This window comes from Silurus meridionalis, chromosome 7 (genome assembly GCF_014805685.1).
Source record: "Silurus meridionalis isolate SWU-2019-XX chromosome 7, ASM1480568v1, whole genome shotgun sequence".
NCBI lineage: Eukaryota > Metazoa > Chordata > Actinopteri > Siluriformes > Siluridae > Silurus > Silurus meridionalis.
Genome location: NC_060890.1, coordinates 20,487,470 through 20,508,247, shown reverse-complemented (window position 1 = coordinate 20,508,247; position 20,778 = coordinate 20,487,470). Strand labels below are relative to the sequence as shown.

Sequence of the window (20,778 nt, the reverse complement as noted above, 5' to 3'; positions counted from 1 at the left end):
CACGTTTGCACTGTTAGTGATCTCTGTACTTAGAAATAATGTGTTCCACAGTTTAATTAACATTTATATTTAAAGCATTTGGCAGATACCCTTAGACAGAGAATTGACAAATGTGCCTTAAAGTCTCCATCTGCAGAATAATTATACATTGGAACCTAAAATAGTCTTTCAGTAGAATAAAAAAACTCTGTTGGGATGCAATATTTTACCAAAAAGCGCATTGAAAGCAAACTACCGACATGCATCTCTCTATATCATATAAAATAACACTCTTCGAGTATTTAGCAAGCCCATGATTTGCTGTGCCACAAATTTTAAGACTAGATTGACAAAGCTATTTGTCATAAGGAGCTGTCTCAATGTTTCAATTTCATTAAAATAACTGTAGATAGAGAGATAAAGAGTGTGTGTGTGTGTGTGTGTGTGTGTGTGTGTGTGTGTGTGTGTGTGTGTGTGTGTGTGTGTGTGTGTGTGTGTGTGTAAAAGAGTGTTTGTTTTTACAAATGGATCCATAACCGATTTTGGATTGTAGGGGAAACGCATGGATAAATCACATTTGTTAATAATCACTTTATGAATAAATCACATGTGATCTATAACATTAGTGATAAGTAATAATCATGTTTTGCTCCAAATAAAAAGATGCCATGGATCAAACATATCTTCTTCACTGGATGCTGATGTCAGTCCTGCTGATCACCGTCTATGGAAATAATACAGGTAAGTAAAATACTTGGTAAAGTAATATAGATTTTACTTATTGATCTGCCCTGATAAAGCACCACTAGACAAAGCTAAGTTACATAAAGACATAGTGAAGTGTTTGTGTGTTTGTAATCTATCAGATTTTATTAACTCACACGTTCTGTTGTTATCGTTTTCAGACGTCAATATAACCTGCCCAGACCAAACAGGGACTGTTGGAGAATTGTTAACTCTAAACTGCAATGTAACATGTAAATCGTATGTCTACAAAAACCATTTTTTTAAACATAATGGAAAAAACCTCAGTAATCAAATGGAGCCAGTGGATGGCAATCGCACATATTATTACACGATTGCAAATCCAACAGTAAATGATAGCGGTGTTTACACATTATGGATACAAATGAGACATGGATGTAACGGGGCCAATTTCACAGTGACTATAGGTAATTTCCCTTTTTTGTTCCGTTAGTTTTTTTATAAGTTTGTTATGATGATGATGAGGATGATTATTCAATAATTATAACATTTTCATTTATTTACTTGTTTATTTATGTATTATTCTTTTTGCAGCATCCGAGGATATACCTCACAATACAGGTACGGTGTTCCTTTGATTTATATTCCTTCATTTGTACAGCATCATGGATGATGATGCCCTCACATTTTACCAACCATTTTATTATATGTTTTTAAGAGACAATATTATAGAAATGAAACTTGGATTTACTGTCCTCTAAAAAAACTTTACAACCGTTATTGTCTAAATAACTGCCAACAAAAGTGAGTACACCCTAAGTGAACAAACTGTGTCCAAAGTGTCAATATTTTGTGTGAGCATCATTGTTATCAAGCACTAGCTTAATCCTTCTGGGCATTGAATTCACCAGAGCTGCACAGGTTGTTGCTGGGATTCTTTTCCACCCCTCCATAATGACATCACAGAGCTGCTGGATGTTAGATACATGGCGCTTCTCCACCTTCCGCTTCAGGATGCCCCACAGGTGCTCAATAGGGTTAAGGTCTGGAGACATATTTGGCCACTCTATCACCTTTACCTTCAACTTCCTCAGCAAGGCAGTTTCATCTTGGCAGGAGGTTTGGGGTCGTTATTATGTTGGGAAAATGTTGTCCGGCCCAGTTTCTGAAGGGAGGCCATCATGTTCTGCTTCAGAATGTCCATGTTTTCCTCAATGAACCACAGCTTTCCAGTTCCATCTAAAGTCAAATCTATACTACTGTACAAATAAATTCAGCAATATATAATACAAATAAGAATATTGATTATATTTGTAATAGCAATAATAATAATAATAATAATAATAATAATAATAATAATAATAATAATAATAATAATAATACAAATAAATCTATACTGCTGTACTGCTTCTTGAAACACTCCAAGTTTGCTTAAAAAAAACAACTTTTAACAGCGTTGTAGCCTGATTTATCTATAGTTTGTAATCTAGCATACCAGTGGAGATCTATTTAGTGATAGAGACTCGAAGCACTTTTTTTCATCACTCTGCACAAGGGTATCTGCTAAATGCCATAAATGTAAATCTAAATGTACAAGCTGCACATTAACTACTCTAAAATATATCCACTTTTCATTTCTATAGTATAGACCTTGAGAAGAAATACTAAAATAGTTGCTGAACTGAGATGGTGTACTCTATTTGGGAGATTATGTATGAGATGGTATCTCAGTACTTAACGCTTCTGACTTTGGATGGGAAAATCATGTGTTCAAATCTAACACCTAACACTAGCCCAGGAGGATCACCTTGCTGGTCCCTTAAACAAGTCAAAATGCTGTAAACGTAAACTTATGATAAGTGATGCTAAATTCCATATGATTTATTCTTTTCACAGCAGACAACAATTCTTCAATAAAAGGTACTGTATAGTGTATTCCTTTATATTGACTTTGTGTAATAGCAGTAAAATAGGTGATCATCTAAAATGTTTATAATAATAATATTCATAGTAAAATTTGCTATTTAACAAACCAGATTTTGACTAACATTCACTTTATTTAAGTAAATGTTTTACACATTTGTTTCAGGAGGTGCAGAATCACCTTATAGTGAGTGATCTTGCTTGTTTTTACCCAGTTCTAGAATGTTTACTCTTTGTTCTCATGTGTGGTGAAATGGTATATTTTTAAATGACAAATGTGCAGGTTTTACATAAATATATCAGTTTTATAGTTCTGTTTTTGATTTATCTAGTGTCTTTTTACTGTTATTGCGATTATTAATCTCAACACTTCTCCTAAAAGATGAATGTGAATGTGTTTTATTTGCTATTAGGGATTGTGATGTAGGTTTTAGAAAACATGATGACTTCTGTTTTTCTTATAGATCTATCAACTGAATTTAAAGTTGCAAGTCTTTTTGTGTGTTCTCTTATCACAGTCACTATTGCAGCATGTGCCTACAGAAAAATAAAAAAAGGAGTGCAGTATAGCGCTACGTGTTTCCAACCAACAGTTCTGACAACAAGTAGCACTAAAGTTTAAGATTGTTTTTCCTTTTCAAATCTCAGAACAGGATGTTTTCCTTTTTATATCTATGTCCATTAGTTATATTATTAAACATAACATGTATAATATTTAACACTTTTACAATATAACATAACTTTTACAATATAACAAATACATGAGATAATTTAAGATATCACTTGGGTGATGGGCAAATATTTTTAACCATTTACTTTTAACCAGCAAATTTAATGTATGAATTATTTTTATGATCGTACATTTTTCTGTGGTGGCAGTAAATTTTATACAAGAGCGATTCAACAAACTGAAGCAAACCACCAAATACTACATTAGAACATTTGCTATAGTACATGAAATAATCTGATTTATTGTACACCAAAGTTGTTAGAGAAGTGAAGAAAAGAGTGCAGGCAGGGTGGAGTGGGTGGAGAAGAGTGAGAGCAGGAGTGAGTTGTGATAGAAGAGTATCTGCAAGAATGAAAGGGAAAGTTTATAGGACTGTGGTGAGACCTGCGATGTTGTATGGTTTAGAGACAGTGGCATTGAGTAAAAGACAGGAGGTGGAGCTGGAGGTAGCAGAGCTGAAGATGTTGAGGTTTTCATTGGGAGTGATGAGGATGAACAGGATTAGAAATGAGTTTATTAGAGAGACAGCGCATGTATGACGTTTTGGAGACAAGGTGAGGGAGGCGAGATTGAGATAGTTTGTACATGTGCAGAGGAGGGACATGGGGTATATCGTTAGGAGAATGCTGAGGATGGAGCCACCAGGAAGGAGGAAAATATGGAGACGGATGATCCGCTGTGGCGACCCCTAATGGGAGCAGCCAAAAGAAAAGAAGACTTTGCATTAAAGTGAATTTGTTTATATTTGTTTTTAATTTGTTTTATACATAGACATAAATGTATAAATATATAAATATGATTTTAATAAAATTGCCGAACAGAATGAAGTTATTTATGAATGTTATTTACAGTACAATGAAACAATTCTATTTTGATTTCTATCTGTAATCTGTAATAGCTAGAGAATACTCCTCTTTGTGCATATTATGTGATGTTTGTGTGCTCTGTGTAAAGCCTGAGGCTTCTCAATTATAGAAATAAATCATTCTAATTTCCCATGAGTTATGGCACAAGACTTCTTGAATAGCTTTACTACACACAATTATCAAGTTATTCATAATAAATAATGTGCATTTTGCCAAATAAGGAAATTATAAAATAGGTTTTTTAATCAGATAACCACCTCTAAGTAATGGTCAGGAAATACAATGAATTTAAAAAGTAAATATAAAAAGTGTATATAAAAGTTCACCCCATTTTAAAATACAATAAAAATAACAACATCAGTGTCATACTTGTTATATTCTTAATGCAATATTCTAACGAACAGAAATAAGGAGAAAAAATTATTATTAAATTATTGGTAATATTTTAATTTTACACACACTGATTGCATAAGTCTGAACACCTATACCAATATGATGGTATTTGGAGATATTTGTTTTCCCATCTATCTTGAGAAGCACCCCCAGCTGAAGAGAAGCAGCACCAAATCATCTTTCTACCCCCACCATGCTTCACTGTAGGTACGGTGTTCCTTGGATTGCTTTGTGCCGAACATATCCTTTGAATTATGGCTGAGTTCAACAGTTGTCTTATCAGACCATAACCCCAATTTCCCCAAATGGTTTGGTGTGACTGAATCTTTTGGCATAATTGAAATGTGCTTGCATATTCTTTTGTAAAAAAAGCTCAGACTTGTGCAGAATGCAGGATTACTTTGCATGTACATTTTTACTTGTAATCAAATGTATGGAGTGACCAGTACCGGCCAGATATTCTTGTAGTTCCAGTGTTTGTTTTTTTATTAAAATCAAGTCTGAAATTTATGTTGTTGTTTCTGTCTTTATATTTTAAAAACATAAAATTTAATAACTGGATGTAGACTTTTAATGTCTACTGTACATACTCTCCCTTATGGTCAGTGTTTAGCTCAATAATGAAGGATGAATGAATGAGCCACAGAAACTGTGTGGATGATTAACTGAATGTGAGATCAAAGCTGTGAATAAATGTATGTCATTATATGATTGGTATGTAAATCATATGAAAGAAAGTGTGTGTGTGTGTGTGTGTGTGTGTGTGTGTGTGTGTGTGTGTGTGTGTGTGTGTGTGTGTGTGTGTGTCTGTGGTCTTTACTTTTCATGATCTTGCTGAATTAAATTTTTTTATGACACCTCAGCAAAAAAACAAGTTTCATAATTTTTTGTATTCACAATGTGTTCCAGTATTCATGAGACCTTCATCATATGAGTTCCTTTTCTTTTGCTTTCCTTGATTTCCTCTTGATTGACAAAGCAAGCTGTGTCTTGAATGGGTTAACAATTCGCTTTGTGTCACATTAGAGGTTGATCTGAGATTGCTGCGTGAGACTCATTTTGAAAGTGAAAGCTGCTGAGAGGCCACACAAAAAACTTAGACTTCGGAAAGGATTAGTCATTGCTGAGTGCTCTCTCTCTCTGGGTAGCAGCAACCAGAATCTGTAAGTACCTTCAACACATTCTTTTTTTATGATGCAACATTCAGTTTGCTTTTTTCCCCACATTATAATCTAATAAATGCTGTATGTATAAGGAAAAATCCTTGAGCTAAAAATACAATATGCAGAAATAAGTATGTTTCAAAATGTTTGTTTGTTTGTTAATTTATTTGTTTGTATGCTTTGCAGCAATTATTAATTTGCATTATTTTGGAGCATGTAAAATGTTTTTTTTTTTTTTTTGCATGGGTACGGGCATGCTAAGAAGCAGAGCAGGAAACAAAAGCCAAATATTATATAATGTGCAAAACTTCTATGATTGTTTTTGTTGACATCTGGATCACATAGACTCACCTGTTCATATCAGGAATCAGCTGTGTCTGCAGTAATTTTATCATGATATATTGATGCTGTACGGCAATTCAGATTTTTTTTTTTCTCTCAGACTTTCTGTGCTACGAATAGCTTTTTTGTTTTGGTGAAATCTAATTCTTAAAACCCAAATTCCTATTGAAATAAAACCCACATCCGGCTTCATATTGCATCATAAGGCTGCTTGTAAACACAGTTATTTTGTCTAGGACAAGTACCTTATCTTAATGTTAAATAGAAATAAAATATAAAAATAAAATATAACTAATGCAGTTATACGAAGTCCAGAAAGGAAGCTTACCTGAGCTTGCGTCATGTGTATAATGTGCATGAAAAAGCTGCCAGTAATTGAATTGAAATATAAATATCAATTTATTGTGTTGTTCTAGGACGGAGGTCATGGCCGGAACAAGTCTTTTTTACTGTGTGCTGATTCAAGTTCTGCTTATCACAGTCTATGGCCGTGAGTCAAATTTATGTCTAATCAGATTAAAGTCTCATTGTTTAGCCACAAAAACAAAAAGTGGACGGTAAGAAACATAGAGCATTGTGTGTAAAACTCTAAGACTTCATTTCTTCCTATTTTCTTTTCTACAGTATCTACAGAAGTTAAAATTACATGTCCAAATCTAATTGTGACTGTGGGAGAACCATTACATCTAATGTGCACTGCTACATGTGATAAATGTAACTATACAGATGGCTATAAATGGAGCAAAGTGAATAATGATGACATCACCTGCACCAATACATCTATTCCTGATAGTATGAGTGACAGTAATAGTTATAGGTATAGATATCATTGCACAATTCCAAGTGCATCTGAGAATCACAATGGGACCTTTAAATTTTTTGTACAAATGACAACTGGAAATAATCAAACAACAGTGAACGTGACCATGGGTACGTTTCCTTTTTTGTTCTATAATATGTATAGCTCTTGTGAAAGACTGCAGTTCACATTGTTGAATTTTTGTCATTTTGTACTTTTTACAGTGCCTCGTGATGCTGATCCCACCGGACTGTTTCATTATGCTGCAGGTATTTAACTTTCCTATAAACATATTTTATTTTTAATGCACGAGATGTGATGTGGGTTTTATATAATTCAATTGGTTTTGTGTTTTCACAGAAAAAGTAATCCAACCCAATGAAAAAGATCGTTCACCTGCAGTTGTTGTAGCTGTAATGGTCATGTTTTGTTTTTCCATAAGCATCATGGTTGCAATTGTCTTAAGAAAAAATATAAACTACCACATTCAGCTCTGTTCAACCCAAATCAGAGAACCTGTCATAATATAATCACTTCACAAAATCACAAAAAAGAAGAGAAAATCAAGGAAAGGGAGAAGAATTGTGGAACTAGAAGAAACAACAAACAGCTATGTAGACGTGACCTTTCCTTTTCAAATGCTTTATTTCTCATTTTAATTAAATTTGTTTTATCTGTTACTTATCACTATGTGATGGTTTGTTGTGAAGTGACTCGTTTCCTGACTTGGAGAATTTGTGGTCCAGGTAACAGTAATTTTTCTTAAAAAATCATTTTCCTTCTCAGCTGTACTAAAAGTAATCACTGCAGTAATATTCTCAAGCATGTTGTTTGTGTGACTGTGTCCTACTCAACCAGTTCAAAGACGTCCTTATCCAGAGCATAAATGTAAATAGATATAAATAAGGGTATATTATCCTCAAGCAAAACTGTTCTAGCTTTGCTTTGGGGAATTCAAATGGCTGTACTGTACAGTGAATTAATAAGCATTCTGAAATAAAAAAGGTATCTTGTGATTTTGTATAAACATACTACAGTGTGCATGACATTCAACACTATGTATGGTACTTTTGTATTGTGTATTCTATTGTGCATTTTGTAAAGTTTTATTGTAAATATGTATAAATTAATAAACCTTTTCATTACTACATTGTTGGGTGTTTAGCATTCTAATGTTACAAGTATTTGTTGTATTTAGCATTGCCATCAAAGCCTAAAAGCAAGAATATAAACATATTCATGGCTATCAGCACATAGTTCACTATGAAACCACACACTTCCTTTAGTGTACATACCAGTGGGTGGATGATCCTTCTGCTTTATGAACTGTGGGATTTTGAATGTTGACAAACAAAGAAAGCTCTGAGCTGTTTGATTATATGCATGGCTCCAGATACCAGATTTTGACTGATGATCAGTTTCATCTTAAATCTTAACAAAAGATCCTAAGAAAGATTGTCCTGCAAGAACAGGATTATGCCATTCTCATCTTGGTTTTATGTGCGAAAGCTGTACTGACAAAAGAAAAACTTTTTGTCATGTCAATAAAGCAAATCAAATGGAACGCAAGGGGTTACCTGAGAAATTCGTAAACAATCCTTGCATTTGTTCCTGCTTTTTGTAAGGTATATCTTTATTATTTATTAATGAAAGTACACAATTATAATTATTATATTACACAATATTTGCTAGTGGTGTTGGTTCACTTACAGTCCACATCTAAAGTCATTTTGAAATAATAATACAGTTACACTGACAAAATAAACTGTTAATACAAAGTCAATACTGACATGAAAAAATATATATACTATACTGTATATATAATAAAATATATACTGTATAAATACTATATAAAATACTGACACCTTTAAATGTCCATCTAAACAAATTTCTTTTAAAAAACAATGTTGCACAGAGAGAAAGCACATGGAAACTGAGAAACTAAGCAAATTATAAAAAATGAGAAGTAAAATAGAGCACAGAATAGGAAGAGGGAATGTCACCAGACTGCGGTTAAAACAAGTAAATAACTATTGCATTAGATAAATAATTAAAATATTTATAACATAACACAAATATATTGTTTCAAAAGTATTTAAACTACAAATCCGATTATTTTGTTTTTGCTATATGCTGATGACGTGTTTGAAATGAAAGATGAAGACAATAGATCAGAATTTCAGCTTTCGTTTCTTGATTCTTCTTAGACAACACAGAACCTGGCACTTTCAGTGGCAAACCACTTAATTTTTCCGGTGTGCAAAGTATTGGAAAAACATAGATCATGCCACTTTGATGGTTCTAACCAACCATCTTTTAGGTGAGTGAAAGTATTGGAACTTGTAGTGACATTTTATATTTGGTTCATATGCTTGAATTGGAAAACCCCTGACATTACCAAACTGTTGCATTCTTATTTTGTGATGCTTTCCCAGGCTAGTATTACAGCTTCTTGTAGGTGTTTTTTTGTTTTGGTGGCTTCACCCTTCATTCTTCTCTCTGGGAGGTGAAATCCCACACAACTGTGATTAAATTGGTGTGTATGAAACTCTCCACATTCATTTCCTTGATAGAATCCAATTATAGATAATTATCGAGTCTGTTCCATAAGCATCCATGCAAGCTCAACCCTTGACACTACCTCCTCCATGTTTCGGCTCATGAATATATCCTTTCATTCTTCATTTTTTTTTATCAGTCTGGTAGCAGTGTATCTTGGTTCATCTCTGTAGCCTGTACTGATAATTCTAGTCTGGCTATTCTGATTCCTGTGGTCTGATTTGTGGTTTGCATATTTTGATATGGCCCTTTTTTTTACAATCTTGATTTTTTTTTTTTACAGAATGTATTGTGCTACCTTCACCTCTGACATAAATTGATTTTTTTTATGATGTTGTTTGTTCTGGATTTTTTTTAAACAGCTCTTACAATGTTTTTGTCATAAACTGCTGCTGTTTTTCTTGGTCAACCTGTTTAATGTCATTTTTCCCAAAGACAGCTCTCTGGTCTGCATGTTGCTTTATCCATTTTAACAACACATTCTAAAATGTCTTAACTTGTGCAATCCAAGGCTTAGACAGAGAATAGACATTCAATTGTTATAGTCATCCAATCAAATCATTATAAGGTTATAGATTAGTTTCTCAGCATAATGTACCCTTGGCACATGCCCCTTGGTGGTTCTCAGGTGACACTTTGCAGTTTTAGAGATTTTTGTTACTCAAATAGGAATCAAATGACAAACTGCCATCAAGGTTTACTTCAACCTCCAAAGGCAGAGGATCTCATTCTAGTTCTCACAATTTACAAAAAATTTATAAAAATAAATAGTTAGTTTAATAATCTGATTTTGGGAGAAAATTTTGTCATTTTTCCTCAGTGGAACAACCGAATTCATAAAAATCGACATGCAGAATATTCAGCCATAACATTTAGTCTGTATACACATAGAAACCCTATCCTAAGATTCATATTTAACCATTAGGCTCAAGTCTAACAAATAATAAAGAAATATACATGCTTAAAATATACAGTCTTTGCCTTTGTACAAAAGAAAAATAACCCATTACCAAAAGCTGACTAAAATCTACATAGTTGTGTGTTTAGACAGTTAACAAAATTCACCTCTCAGCACCTTCTTATCTCATGACCTGAGATAGGAAGACGGACAAGGACTTATTGTGTCCTTGTTTTAACATGTTTTCATACTTATGCCTTAATTCAAGGCTAAAGCACTACATACGGAACCTTTAAATATGGACCGTCGTTGAACACGGACTGTTTTTCGGGACGGATGTGTTCATGTTTTTCATGATGCTTTCGCTGGATGTTTTAGTTTGAATTCATTCGCATTATTAACATGTTCTTTATATTTGCTTTTATAAAGCGGAAAAGGTGAGAGAACGACATGAGCACATGTAGCCTAGAAATGACTAAACAAGGTGCCATGTGATTTGTTTTAAAGTTTCACCCCGATTAGTGGAACAAAGTCCAAGTGAGAGTGGATTTGAATGCAGCAGGAGAAGTGCACTTCATGATCATGGGAGAATAATAGCTAAGAAAGGTGCATTGCTCCCCAAATATTAAACAGAGAAAGTAAAAAAGATCCATAAGCATCGTATTATCCATTGCTCATGTCGTTATTCAGTAGAGCATCTAATGTGTTTAGCATTAAGTCGACTTTCTGAATGTGGAATCATGAGGAACATAAAGAGATCATTCATGCCCCTGTCCCGTCTGCTGCAGGCATCAACATGTCCAGCTGCTCTTTCATCGTCTGGTAAGATTGTTTTCCTTACTTTTCCTCTTTTTTTTCAGTTTTTTTGGTTGCTTGATAATTCTTTGATAACATTCTCTACACCATTGGCATCTGCAGCTAAAAAGTTCAAAGTACAGACCCTGATCTTGCACACAATTTATGATAAGTCTTTAAAGGTTCCTGTACAGCTTCTCAGTTCATACCTGCTCATTCCTGCAAGGTTTCTAAAGAATGTGTAAGAATAAAACAGAGATACACCATTCATGATTTTGCTGTAAAACCACAACTTTTTAATGAAGCTGTGCCTACAATAATTGTTTTCATGTAACAGAGTGAAGCAACATTTTACAGATCTTTTGAGATCTTTACAGATCTTTTTGATCATCCAGTGTTTATCTCCACATTCTGCATTGGAAACCTTTCCAGACTGCTGCAGGGGATTTTTTTTATTTAATTTTATGCACCAAAGGTCACATGACAATTCAACATTTCTCAAGCTTTATCAATCACGAGTTTAAAACGAAACCGAAAATAAACAAACAAATAAACAAAGAAATAGCTAACAAAGGTTTTAAAAAAAAAAAAAAAATATATATATATATATATATATATATATATATATATATATATATATATATATATATATATATCTCAGTTTAGTTTTTATCAAGCTTGAATTATTTTCTGTACTCTGCACACTTTACTTTTTAAATTTTAAATATTGTACTTTAATATTTATAAAAAAAATATAATGTCTTTATATTTATATAATATAATGACTTTTTTTTCCTAATTGTAGTGGAGTGAAAAGTAAGAAATTGCACATTAAAATGTAGTGAAGTAAAAGCTTCCCCAAATTGAAAACTTGAAAAATACATATGCTTGAAAAGTGTTAAGTGCAAATACTTCATTACTGTCCACTAATGTTGTAGAAAAGCATTCCAAAAAGGAAAAATGTATTACTAGTCAGGTCAAGTCAAGAGGCTTTTATTGTAATTTCTACTATACACAGTGGTACACAGTAAAAATGAGACAATGTTCCTCCAGAACCCTGGTGCTACACTAAACAACAACAACACAGAGCTACAACACAACGCAAAGCTCCATAAAGTGCATAGAGTGCAACCTGGTGCAAACAGTGCAGACGAAATACAGTGCAGACAGACAGATAACACAAGTCAATAAACATAACACAAGATAGTGCAGACCAGTGAACCTACTGTATACTCTGAATGCAAAAAGAACTATAAAAACTATAACTGAGTGTATATATATATATATATATATATATATATATATATATATATATATATATAATATAAAACACAATGCAGTGCAAAAAACATCAATAGCAGCAGTCAAAAGGTGCAAAAAACAGCATGTAAACAGTGTAATATGGTTAAGTATAAATAATAATAATAAATAAATGATGGTGGAATGGATTGGGATGAGTGATGAGTGTGTTTTAATTTCAGGTTGTACAGTTCGGTAACACACATTTGAGTGAATAAGTGAGTGTGTGTGTGTGTGTGTGTGAGAGAGAGAGTAAGTTCCATTTCAGTTCTGTGTATTGAGAAGCCTGATGGCTGATTATCAATAACAATAATGCTAATGATGATACTGCTCTCTTTTCAGCACGACGGCTCGTCTCCGGATGTGCCTCGAGTCCAAAAGTGTGCATCGTGGGAGGAGGTGCGGCTGGTTTTTACACGGCACAACATCTCCTCAAGGTTAGATTCTACCTATAATAAATCACTCATGTTTTTTAGGGCACTGGTTTCCATGAAATCATTCTCCCTTTTCCTCATTTATTTACTGCGGGTGACTGGTTTGATTCCCTCCAGCCGGGTGGGTAAATTGGGAGTTGTGACTGTGCACATTAGGATGTTGCTTTCCATAGTTTTCTAATTGTGTATCCCCTCAGTTTAAAGTAATTAGCTCACTTTCTCAGAGCCTACTCAGATGTTTTTGTGTGTGAGGGTGTGTTTTTGTGAGAAAGAATGTATTCTGGGATATCAGATTGCCGGGTAAAAGATTACATGATAAGAGCAAAATACCATGGGCAAAGGGCAAACAACTAGCAAATATTCCAACCAAAGCAGGATTCCATATTTATTATGGAAAAAGGGCCTGGTGGCTTATTTACCTTTTTTGTAGCAGTTTTATTACGGGGTCGGCTTGCTAGCCCAACTCCCATTCTCCTTCTTTTACACCTGGGCTTTGAACCATCATGTAAGGTTTGCATGTACAATCGCTATCCAACAAGAACCCTTTATTACAAACAAACAACAAGAACATTAAAAGAACATCTGTTTTCCGCGATGAAAATGGCTGCATGTCTGAGTTTGACTTTTGAGTTGTAGAGGTGTTTTAGTATTATATTTTTATGCACACACTTGTTAAAATCAAGTGTTGCGGCAACTGAAAGTCATTCTGATGAAAGGCCTGAAGAAAAACTTTTTTTTTCCTCCTCTTTTGTTTTTTTAAACTCCTGGGGGACAGGGGACTAGAGATATGATGTAAGCAGATAAAACAGATAAAAAGGTTTTGGTTTGAAGTTCACTTTTTAGCCATTCTTAAATAAAAAATATAGCTAAAAACTGTCTTTTCTATATAACCAGTTTAGCTTTTATCAATTTTTTATTATTTGCTATACACAGCATATATTACTTTTACTTTTTTATCATTGTAAAAAAGTAAAAGTATTTACATCATTGTAAATATTTCACTTACATTTTTTTATGTTTCTATTTTTTTCTCCTTGACAGAGATGATTATAATTATAATAATTATTATTATAAAAAAAAATTCCATTAACTAGTGAAAGTAATAATTTGCTACTTTTGCGTTTCAGTTTGAGTGCTCCTGGGTGGACCTAAGAATCAAAAGTAAAAGTATGATTTTGCTAAACCATATATCTGAACAGGCTGTTCTCAAAAAATGTTGAATGTACAGTTTTACGAATTTAACAGAAGTAAACAGATAAAACAGATAATCCAGTTTTGGTTTCAAGTTGAATCTTTAAACATTCTTGCATGGTTAGATAAACAGATATACTTAAATTAGCTTTAGTTATTTTAACTTAAGTTTCAATGGTTTCGATTTAAGTCAGTTCAATAAAATTATTTGTTGTATTGTACAATTATAGTACTTTTACCAATTGATATTGTCTCAAAGCAGCTTTACAGGAACAACAAAAATAAAAGATTAGGAATATAAATGTTATTGTTATAAGTTTATTCCCAATGTGAAAGTCAAAGGTGATAGTGGCAAAGAAAAAGTCCCGAATATGGTATGATGAAGAAACAGCGGAACCTTAACTAAAAAAGGAACCGATTCTTATGAAATGTGTCCTCAAATATCCATTCATTATTTCCATCACTGGTGAGGTAATAAACTGGTTACTGATTGACACTTGTTTGCAAAACTGTTCATGGCAATTGCATCTCTAAGCCATTTTATTGTTTACATTTTTTATAGTTCAAATCCATTCCCACAGTTCTTCAGAATCACTGAACACTAAGGAACACATTATATGTTGGATTTATCCTCATATATGTGCAGTTTGTGTTTTTTATTATTATTGTTTAATACTTGTGTAGTGAAATTCGTACTCCATAAAGGACTCCATAACTGACAAACGTACACTTATAAAGAACATCTTATTTATTTTTATCACCACGTTATCTGTGTGAAGCTGCTTTGAGACAATGTTTATTGGTAAAAGCGCAATACAAATACAAATTAATTGAATTGAATAACTGGATATATCAGACTACAGCTTTCGCTGAGGTTGCAAGAGGTCAATCACCTTTACATAAAAAAATAAAATGATAAAAAGGACTACAGAAAGGCTGTCTATTGAAGTACATTCACTTTTGTATTTGTGCCTGCAATTACTTTACTGCTCTTAGTCACATCCTGTCTATTAGTATTAAACATGGCATTCCTGCATATTATATATAATATAATATATATATATATATATATATATATATATATATATATTAATATCCTATTTATAGTGTGCCTCTTACTTCACACTACTTCTGATAAATTACTTTGTACAGGAAGGCAAAAGTGACCTTCCTGTGAACATCTGTACATGGTTGATTACAAAAACACAAAACGCTGGGATGTGATGTTTTGTCAAATGGCGTTGAGGAAGCAATTATTAGCCTTCACCCTGTTTGTTGGGAAATGCCTATATAACCACAAAGGGGATATTTTGTATAACCCATTTCTATTCATACTTCTATTCTATGCAATTGTAGTAGGTTTATAAATAGTGTTACCAAATAATCCTCAAATAAAGGGTAAACAACTGTTTCGAAGTGTAAATTGGCTGATATCTCAAGAACATCTATAATGTGCTAGTGACCAAGCACGTATTTTATTGCATAGAAACAGAAACAAACTATTAGACTGAACAAATTGTCTGTTTCATGTAAGCAAGACACTATAAAAAAAAAAGGGTAATAATGTTTTCAGGAAAGCAAGCTCAAGCATTTGCTTGAGCTTCCCAGAATATAATTAACGCTTCTATAAAGCAGTGTAAAACCAGTAAGAGGATCTTAAAAGCAGTTTCAGATGATGCAATGAGGGGATCTGAGAGTTGGTGCAATGTGTTTTCTTCATTTTATATACTTCTTCCTCATGTCGAGTTAGCGGCATGAGAAAACGGGTCTAAATTTGAAAAGGTTCTGTGTTGTTCTTACTACTAGAATTCAGAGCCCTTATTAGTAACTTAGCTATATTGTATAAGTTGCTTTGTATTACTAAGGGATTTTCTAGCTACTAACCGGTTCCTCATTTTAGTGTCAGCATTTAAAATATTATTATTTTTATATAAATTAAATGGTGCACAAGAGACGGTGAGAACTGTCTCTGCAAATGGTGCACACAATTACTCACAAACATTTGCATTAGTGTATGCCGGGTACCAAGACAGCTTTCTGCTTTTGAATGGCACAGAAGAGCTGAAGTCAGCACTGAGTTGAAGGCCTGTTTGGACTCTTGAATGAGTTCCTCAGATGTCATCATTTTAGCACTGATGAATAAGTAAAGCAGGCTGTCCTAGGATGGTGCAGGTGTACTTTTAAATCTTTCCACCCAATCTGTCCACTCATATGTATGTATGCATGTATGTGTACAAATATACAGTTTGAAACACATTAACCCTTTTAATTACCGTATTTTCTGGACTATAAGCCGATACTTTTTCCCCACTCTTTGAACCCCGCGGCTTAAACAACGAACCCCATTAAACTCTTTATAATAAATCAGATGCGCTCCCACTGAATCGGGCCGCACCACATCATAAATATGGATGATGTTCCTCTGACATTTGTCCTGCCGCTCACTCGGACTGTCTACAGGAAATGCGAATCATTCGTCACGATGAAAACAACCGGGCATGAAAAACGCACTTCACCGGTGTTCTGAGCTGCACGGCATCAGGAGAAAAGCTTCACCAATGATGATTTTTAAACCTACGATGCCAAAAGAAAAACTCTCGAGAGAAATTGTTGTGAAAGGAAGGAGGAAGACAGTGAACAATGACTTTCTTGGTAGGCTACTGTTTAAATACCGTGTTACAGACACTGTCTTTCGTTAAAGCCTGTGTAAAGTTCATTAGTTTCAGTGTAGGGCTAGCGGCTTATAGACAGGTGCGGCGTATTTATGTTCAAAATAAAAATCATTGTACAATTCAGTGGGTGCGGCTTATATATGGGTGCGCTTAATAGTCCGGAAATTACGGTACTTGCTTTTACTCTGCTTCTTTATAAAAAAAAAGGAAATTATGCATAACTCGTGAAGAACGCTTGGTACATGTTGTTGCCTCTTAATGGATCTTTTATTACAAATGTGCGTGAACATTCATCATAAAATGTGTTTTGCTTCAGGGATGGCCACATCCAAAATCTATGTTCATGCAGGTCTTCCGAGTCATCTCAAATTTTCTTGTTTATATTATTCTAATCTATCTTTAATATGTTCTATTTCTGAAAATAATATATTTATATTATTGTTTTATATTTCTAAAACAAAGTCTAAACAACTACATTTTTTATTTCTCTTTATTTAGCGCATGAGAGTTGATTATGAGCCCAGGAGGAGATTAAATTCACAATTCGTTTTTATTTGTATAGCACTTTTAACAGTAGATATTGCCTAAAAACAGCTTTACACTGATAAAGCGGTAATAAAAGAATTTATAAGTTTGTTCCTTCCTTGTGATTGTAAGTTTATACCTGTGACTGTAGAAAAACTCCTTGCTTAAAGGAAATGCCATGTGGTAGAAACCTTGAGAGGAACCAGACTCAAGAGAATCCATCCTCATCTGGGTGGCACCAAATTTCCATTCATTACATTTACATTGTTGTTAAGGTGTGCAGCCTGTTAAATGCAACCTTTGGTCCTGGTCCTTTGTTGTAAACTGTTGACATTAACTGCACCCACATGGATTCTATTTAACTGAAACACATGGAAGAGAAACTTCAAAGAATTCAGAAGACATCTTTCCAGAAGAAAAGGCAGGAATGCAGTTTGACAGGAAGGCAGTAAAATCTATAGCCTGTTTTTCCTTTTGTTAACCTCTATTCATTTTGTATTAAACTACATATATAAAGTTGCACACCTGTACATGCTGTTGTCCTTCACTGTAGGGTTGATAGTGTTGGCAGATTTAATGTTGCATTAGCTTGAGTCCCTTGATGTTGTTTGGACATTGCGCCATCTTCCAAGGCGTGTGGCTTTTTATGAACAGATTACAGATTCATTACCAGAAACTGTATTATATATAGAGGTCCTGGAAGACCTTTTTTTTTTTTTTTTTAACTGTATTCAAGCTGTTATGTAACATCATTATTTGACTTTTGATACACAATAGTGAATATAGGTGAATACTTGTGCAACTTGTACAAATAATATTCACTGCCTCACTGCCTGCACCACTGTGGTATTACGAACAGTTTAAGTCTGTAAATGAATATAAATATAGACATTCGGTGCCACCCAGATGAGGATGGGTTTACGTTTGATTCTGGTTCCGCTCAAGTTTTTTTTCTCAAACCATCTGAAGATTTTTTCGTTGCATTTTTTCGTTGCATTTCGTTGCATTGTACTTGTACATGTGTAATGACAATAAAGTTGAATCGAATCGAATCTAATCTAAAGAAGCTTTTCCTGGCCACAGTCGCCACCTACTTGCTCATTAGGAATAAACCGTTCTACGAATAAAACTGTTCTAATCTTAAAGGCTGATCAGTGATACATGCTATTGTGGTTATGGATTCATGTAAATAGTTTTATATTACATTTTTTTCCCTAGTTAAATGCTAGCATGACTGCAGTAGCAAACAGGTGCATAGTCAAGGTTCTAGTGAGCTAAAAAAATTTGATGAATGTTATACAAGTGGCATTTCAGAGATCAGAAACGGAGAAAGTAGCCATACAGAGGTAATATTACAGGCAAAAACAACCCAGCTCTGTTAATATATAGGTGAAATAGAGCAGTGAAATGGCAGCAAAACTTTGCAATGACATACTTGAGATGTCCAAATACTTCTGGCACTGACTGACCAAACTTTAAAAAAAAAAAAAAAAATAAGGCAGCAAAACTTTACCTCTCATGTTCATTACCTCTCATATTATAGTATTAAAAATAATGCATTCATTTGTCAGTGTTAAAAGTGTGTCCAGTTACTTTTGATTCTGTGAAGGAATTGCAAATCCCATTGCAGGAATGTGTACACAAAAAAGTACACGTAGTTCCTGAACAATGTATTCAATTCGTTTTGTTAAAACATCATGGATTGAAGCTATGAGTCTACACTTAGATCCCATCTTGATTGTTTTTATTTTAAATTCATTTTGGTGCAGTTACAGGGTCAACATTATGAAATTGATGTCACAGTCCAAATACTTGTGGACCTGACTGTATACAGTTGGGTTAAATATGATTTTGGTAATTAGGTCATTCTTTATTTACATTCCATTTCAAAGAAAATTAAAATAACAGTTTAATCATTCAGCAGTGATCTGTTTGTGGAATATTTCTAAGTGCATGTGTGCTGTCTCTCAGGCCAGGAGTGACATGGTTGTGGATATCTACGAGCGTCTGCCTGTTCCATTTGGCCTGGTTCGATTCGGGGTAGCTCCAGATCACCCTGAGGTTAAGGTTAGTTTTTTTTTATGGTAGAAAATAAGCAGAAAAATAATAGTACAAAAGTTCATGAAATTTCAGTGCATTGAACTGTCTTTATGGTTGGCACACATCCACATACTTATACTTATTATTAGTGAAACCAAACTGAACATAGAGCATGAAGACAAAATATGCTTGTAAATGTTTTAAAGTAAGTTAAGGTTAATTTAAATTACGGTAATTATCAGGACACAAAACAGAACTTTCGCTGTTTCTATACGAATGGTTTTAATTGGCGGATATGTGCATTATAAAGAATTTCGGTGCTTAATTTGAGACTTGGTCCATTAGTAAACCAAATATTCAGTGATTAAAAATAATTTTTTGGTGAAGTAAAAATTAATAAATAATAAAAAGTAATAAAATGTTATCTGAGAAAAGAAGGGATGTCGTGAATAAATGTGTGTTACGTTGACGGATTTAATTTAGTCTTTTTATATTGATTTATATATATGTTATTAATAAAAATGGTTAAACAGAAAAACATTAATCGCATGTTAGTAAAATTTGTGCTGTTAAAATGAATTTTAGTTTTTGTATTTATATGTATATATATACATACAGTGAGGAAAATAAGTATTTGAACACCCTGCTATTTTGCAAGTTCTTCCACTTAGAAATCATGGAGGGGTCTGAAATTGTCATCGTAGGTGCATGTCCACTGTGAGAGACATAATCTAAAAAAAAAATCCAGAAATCACAATGTATGATTTTTAAACTATTTATATATAGTTTAAAATATTTTTATATATATTTATATATATATATATATATATATATATATATATATATATATATATATATATATATATATATATATATATATATATATATATAATATATTAGGGCTGGGCGATATGGCCTAAAAAAAAAAATGTTTTATGAGTGTTTAAATGTGGAACATGACTGAAAATTCACCTGAGGTTTGGAGTGATTTTGCCTTTACCTTTCTGAAAAACTCCACAGAAAAATATAAAAGACAGTGAGATTCTAAATAAGAATTATTTGAAAGATTGAGCAAACCTCAAAAAAATGTTTTATGAGTGTTTGAATATGTTGATTCAAATGCTCTGATTGTTCTGTTTCTTAACGGAAACGCCGTTCTGAAGCGTCTTTACAGGTATTTTGACCGCTCCCACCACCCATACCGGAAGTGTACGATTAGACGCGCAACACTAAACAAAGTGCGGCTGCTTAACCGTGTATTTTCAGGATGCGGCTGCTTAACCGCAGTCTTGTGCTGCCGCTGTCTTGTTCACTTCGTAGGGCCCTACATCTCTCCCACTCGACAGCATGCCCCTGTTTGAGATGCTGCAGTAAATTGATGCTACTGCTACCTTTGCTTGCTCGCTGCCATGTTGTTTGTGTATCTCTATAGCAAACGCGCGGGGGAGTTCGTTCGAAACTATGG

The 20,778-nt window shown here is 33.7% G+C and overlaps 1 protein-coding gene and 1 long non-coding RNA gene across 2 annotated transcripts in view; one reads left to right on the top strand and one right to left on the bottom strand.

The window, feature by feature from the left end:
- The first annotated feature begins 10,662 nt into the window (after nucleotides 1-10,662).
- Nucleotides 10,663-20,778, top strand: part of fdxr (ferredoxin reductase) — a 33,206-nt gene continuing 23,090 nt past the window's right edge. The window contains exons 1-3 of the mRNA XM_046854461.1: nucleotides 10,663-11,179; nucleotides 12,794-12,888; nucleotides 19,245-19,340. Of these exons, the coding sequence (XP_046710417.1) occupies nucleotides 11,059-11,179; nucleotides 12,794-12,888; nucleotides 19,245-19,340 (312 nt within the window). The 5' untranslated portion in view covers nucleotides 10,663-11,058. The remainder of the gene's footprint in view (nucleotides 11,180-12,793; nucleotides 12,889-19,244; nucleotides 19,341-20,778) is intronic.
- LOC124389163 lies at nucleotides 16,607-18,258 on the bottom strand. Its single transcript, XR_006926523.1, has 3 exons — nucleotides 17,799-18,258; nucleotides 17,413-17,635; nucleotides 16,607-16,650 (listed from the first exon to the last, which is right to left on the bottom strand). It is a non-coding gene; the product is annotated as an uncharacterized LOC124389163 (long non-coding RNA).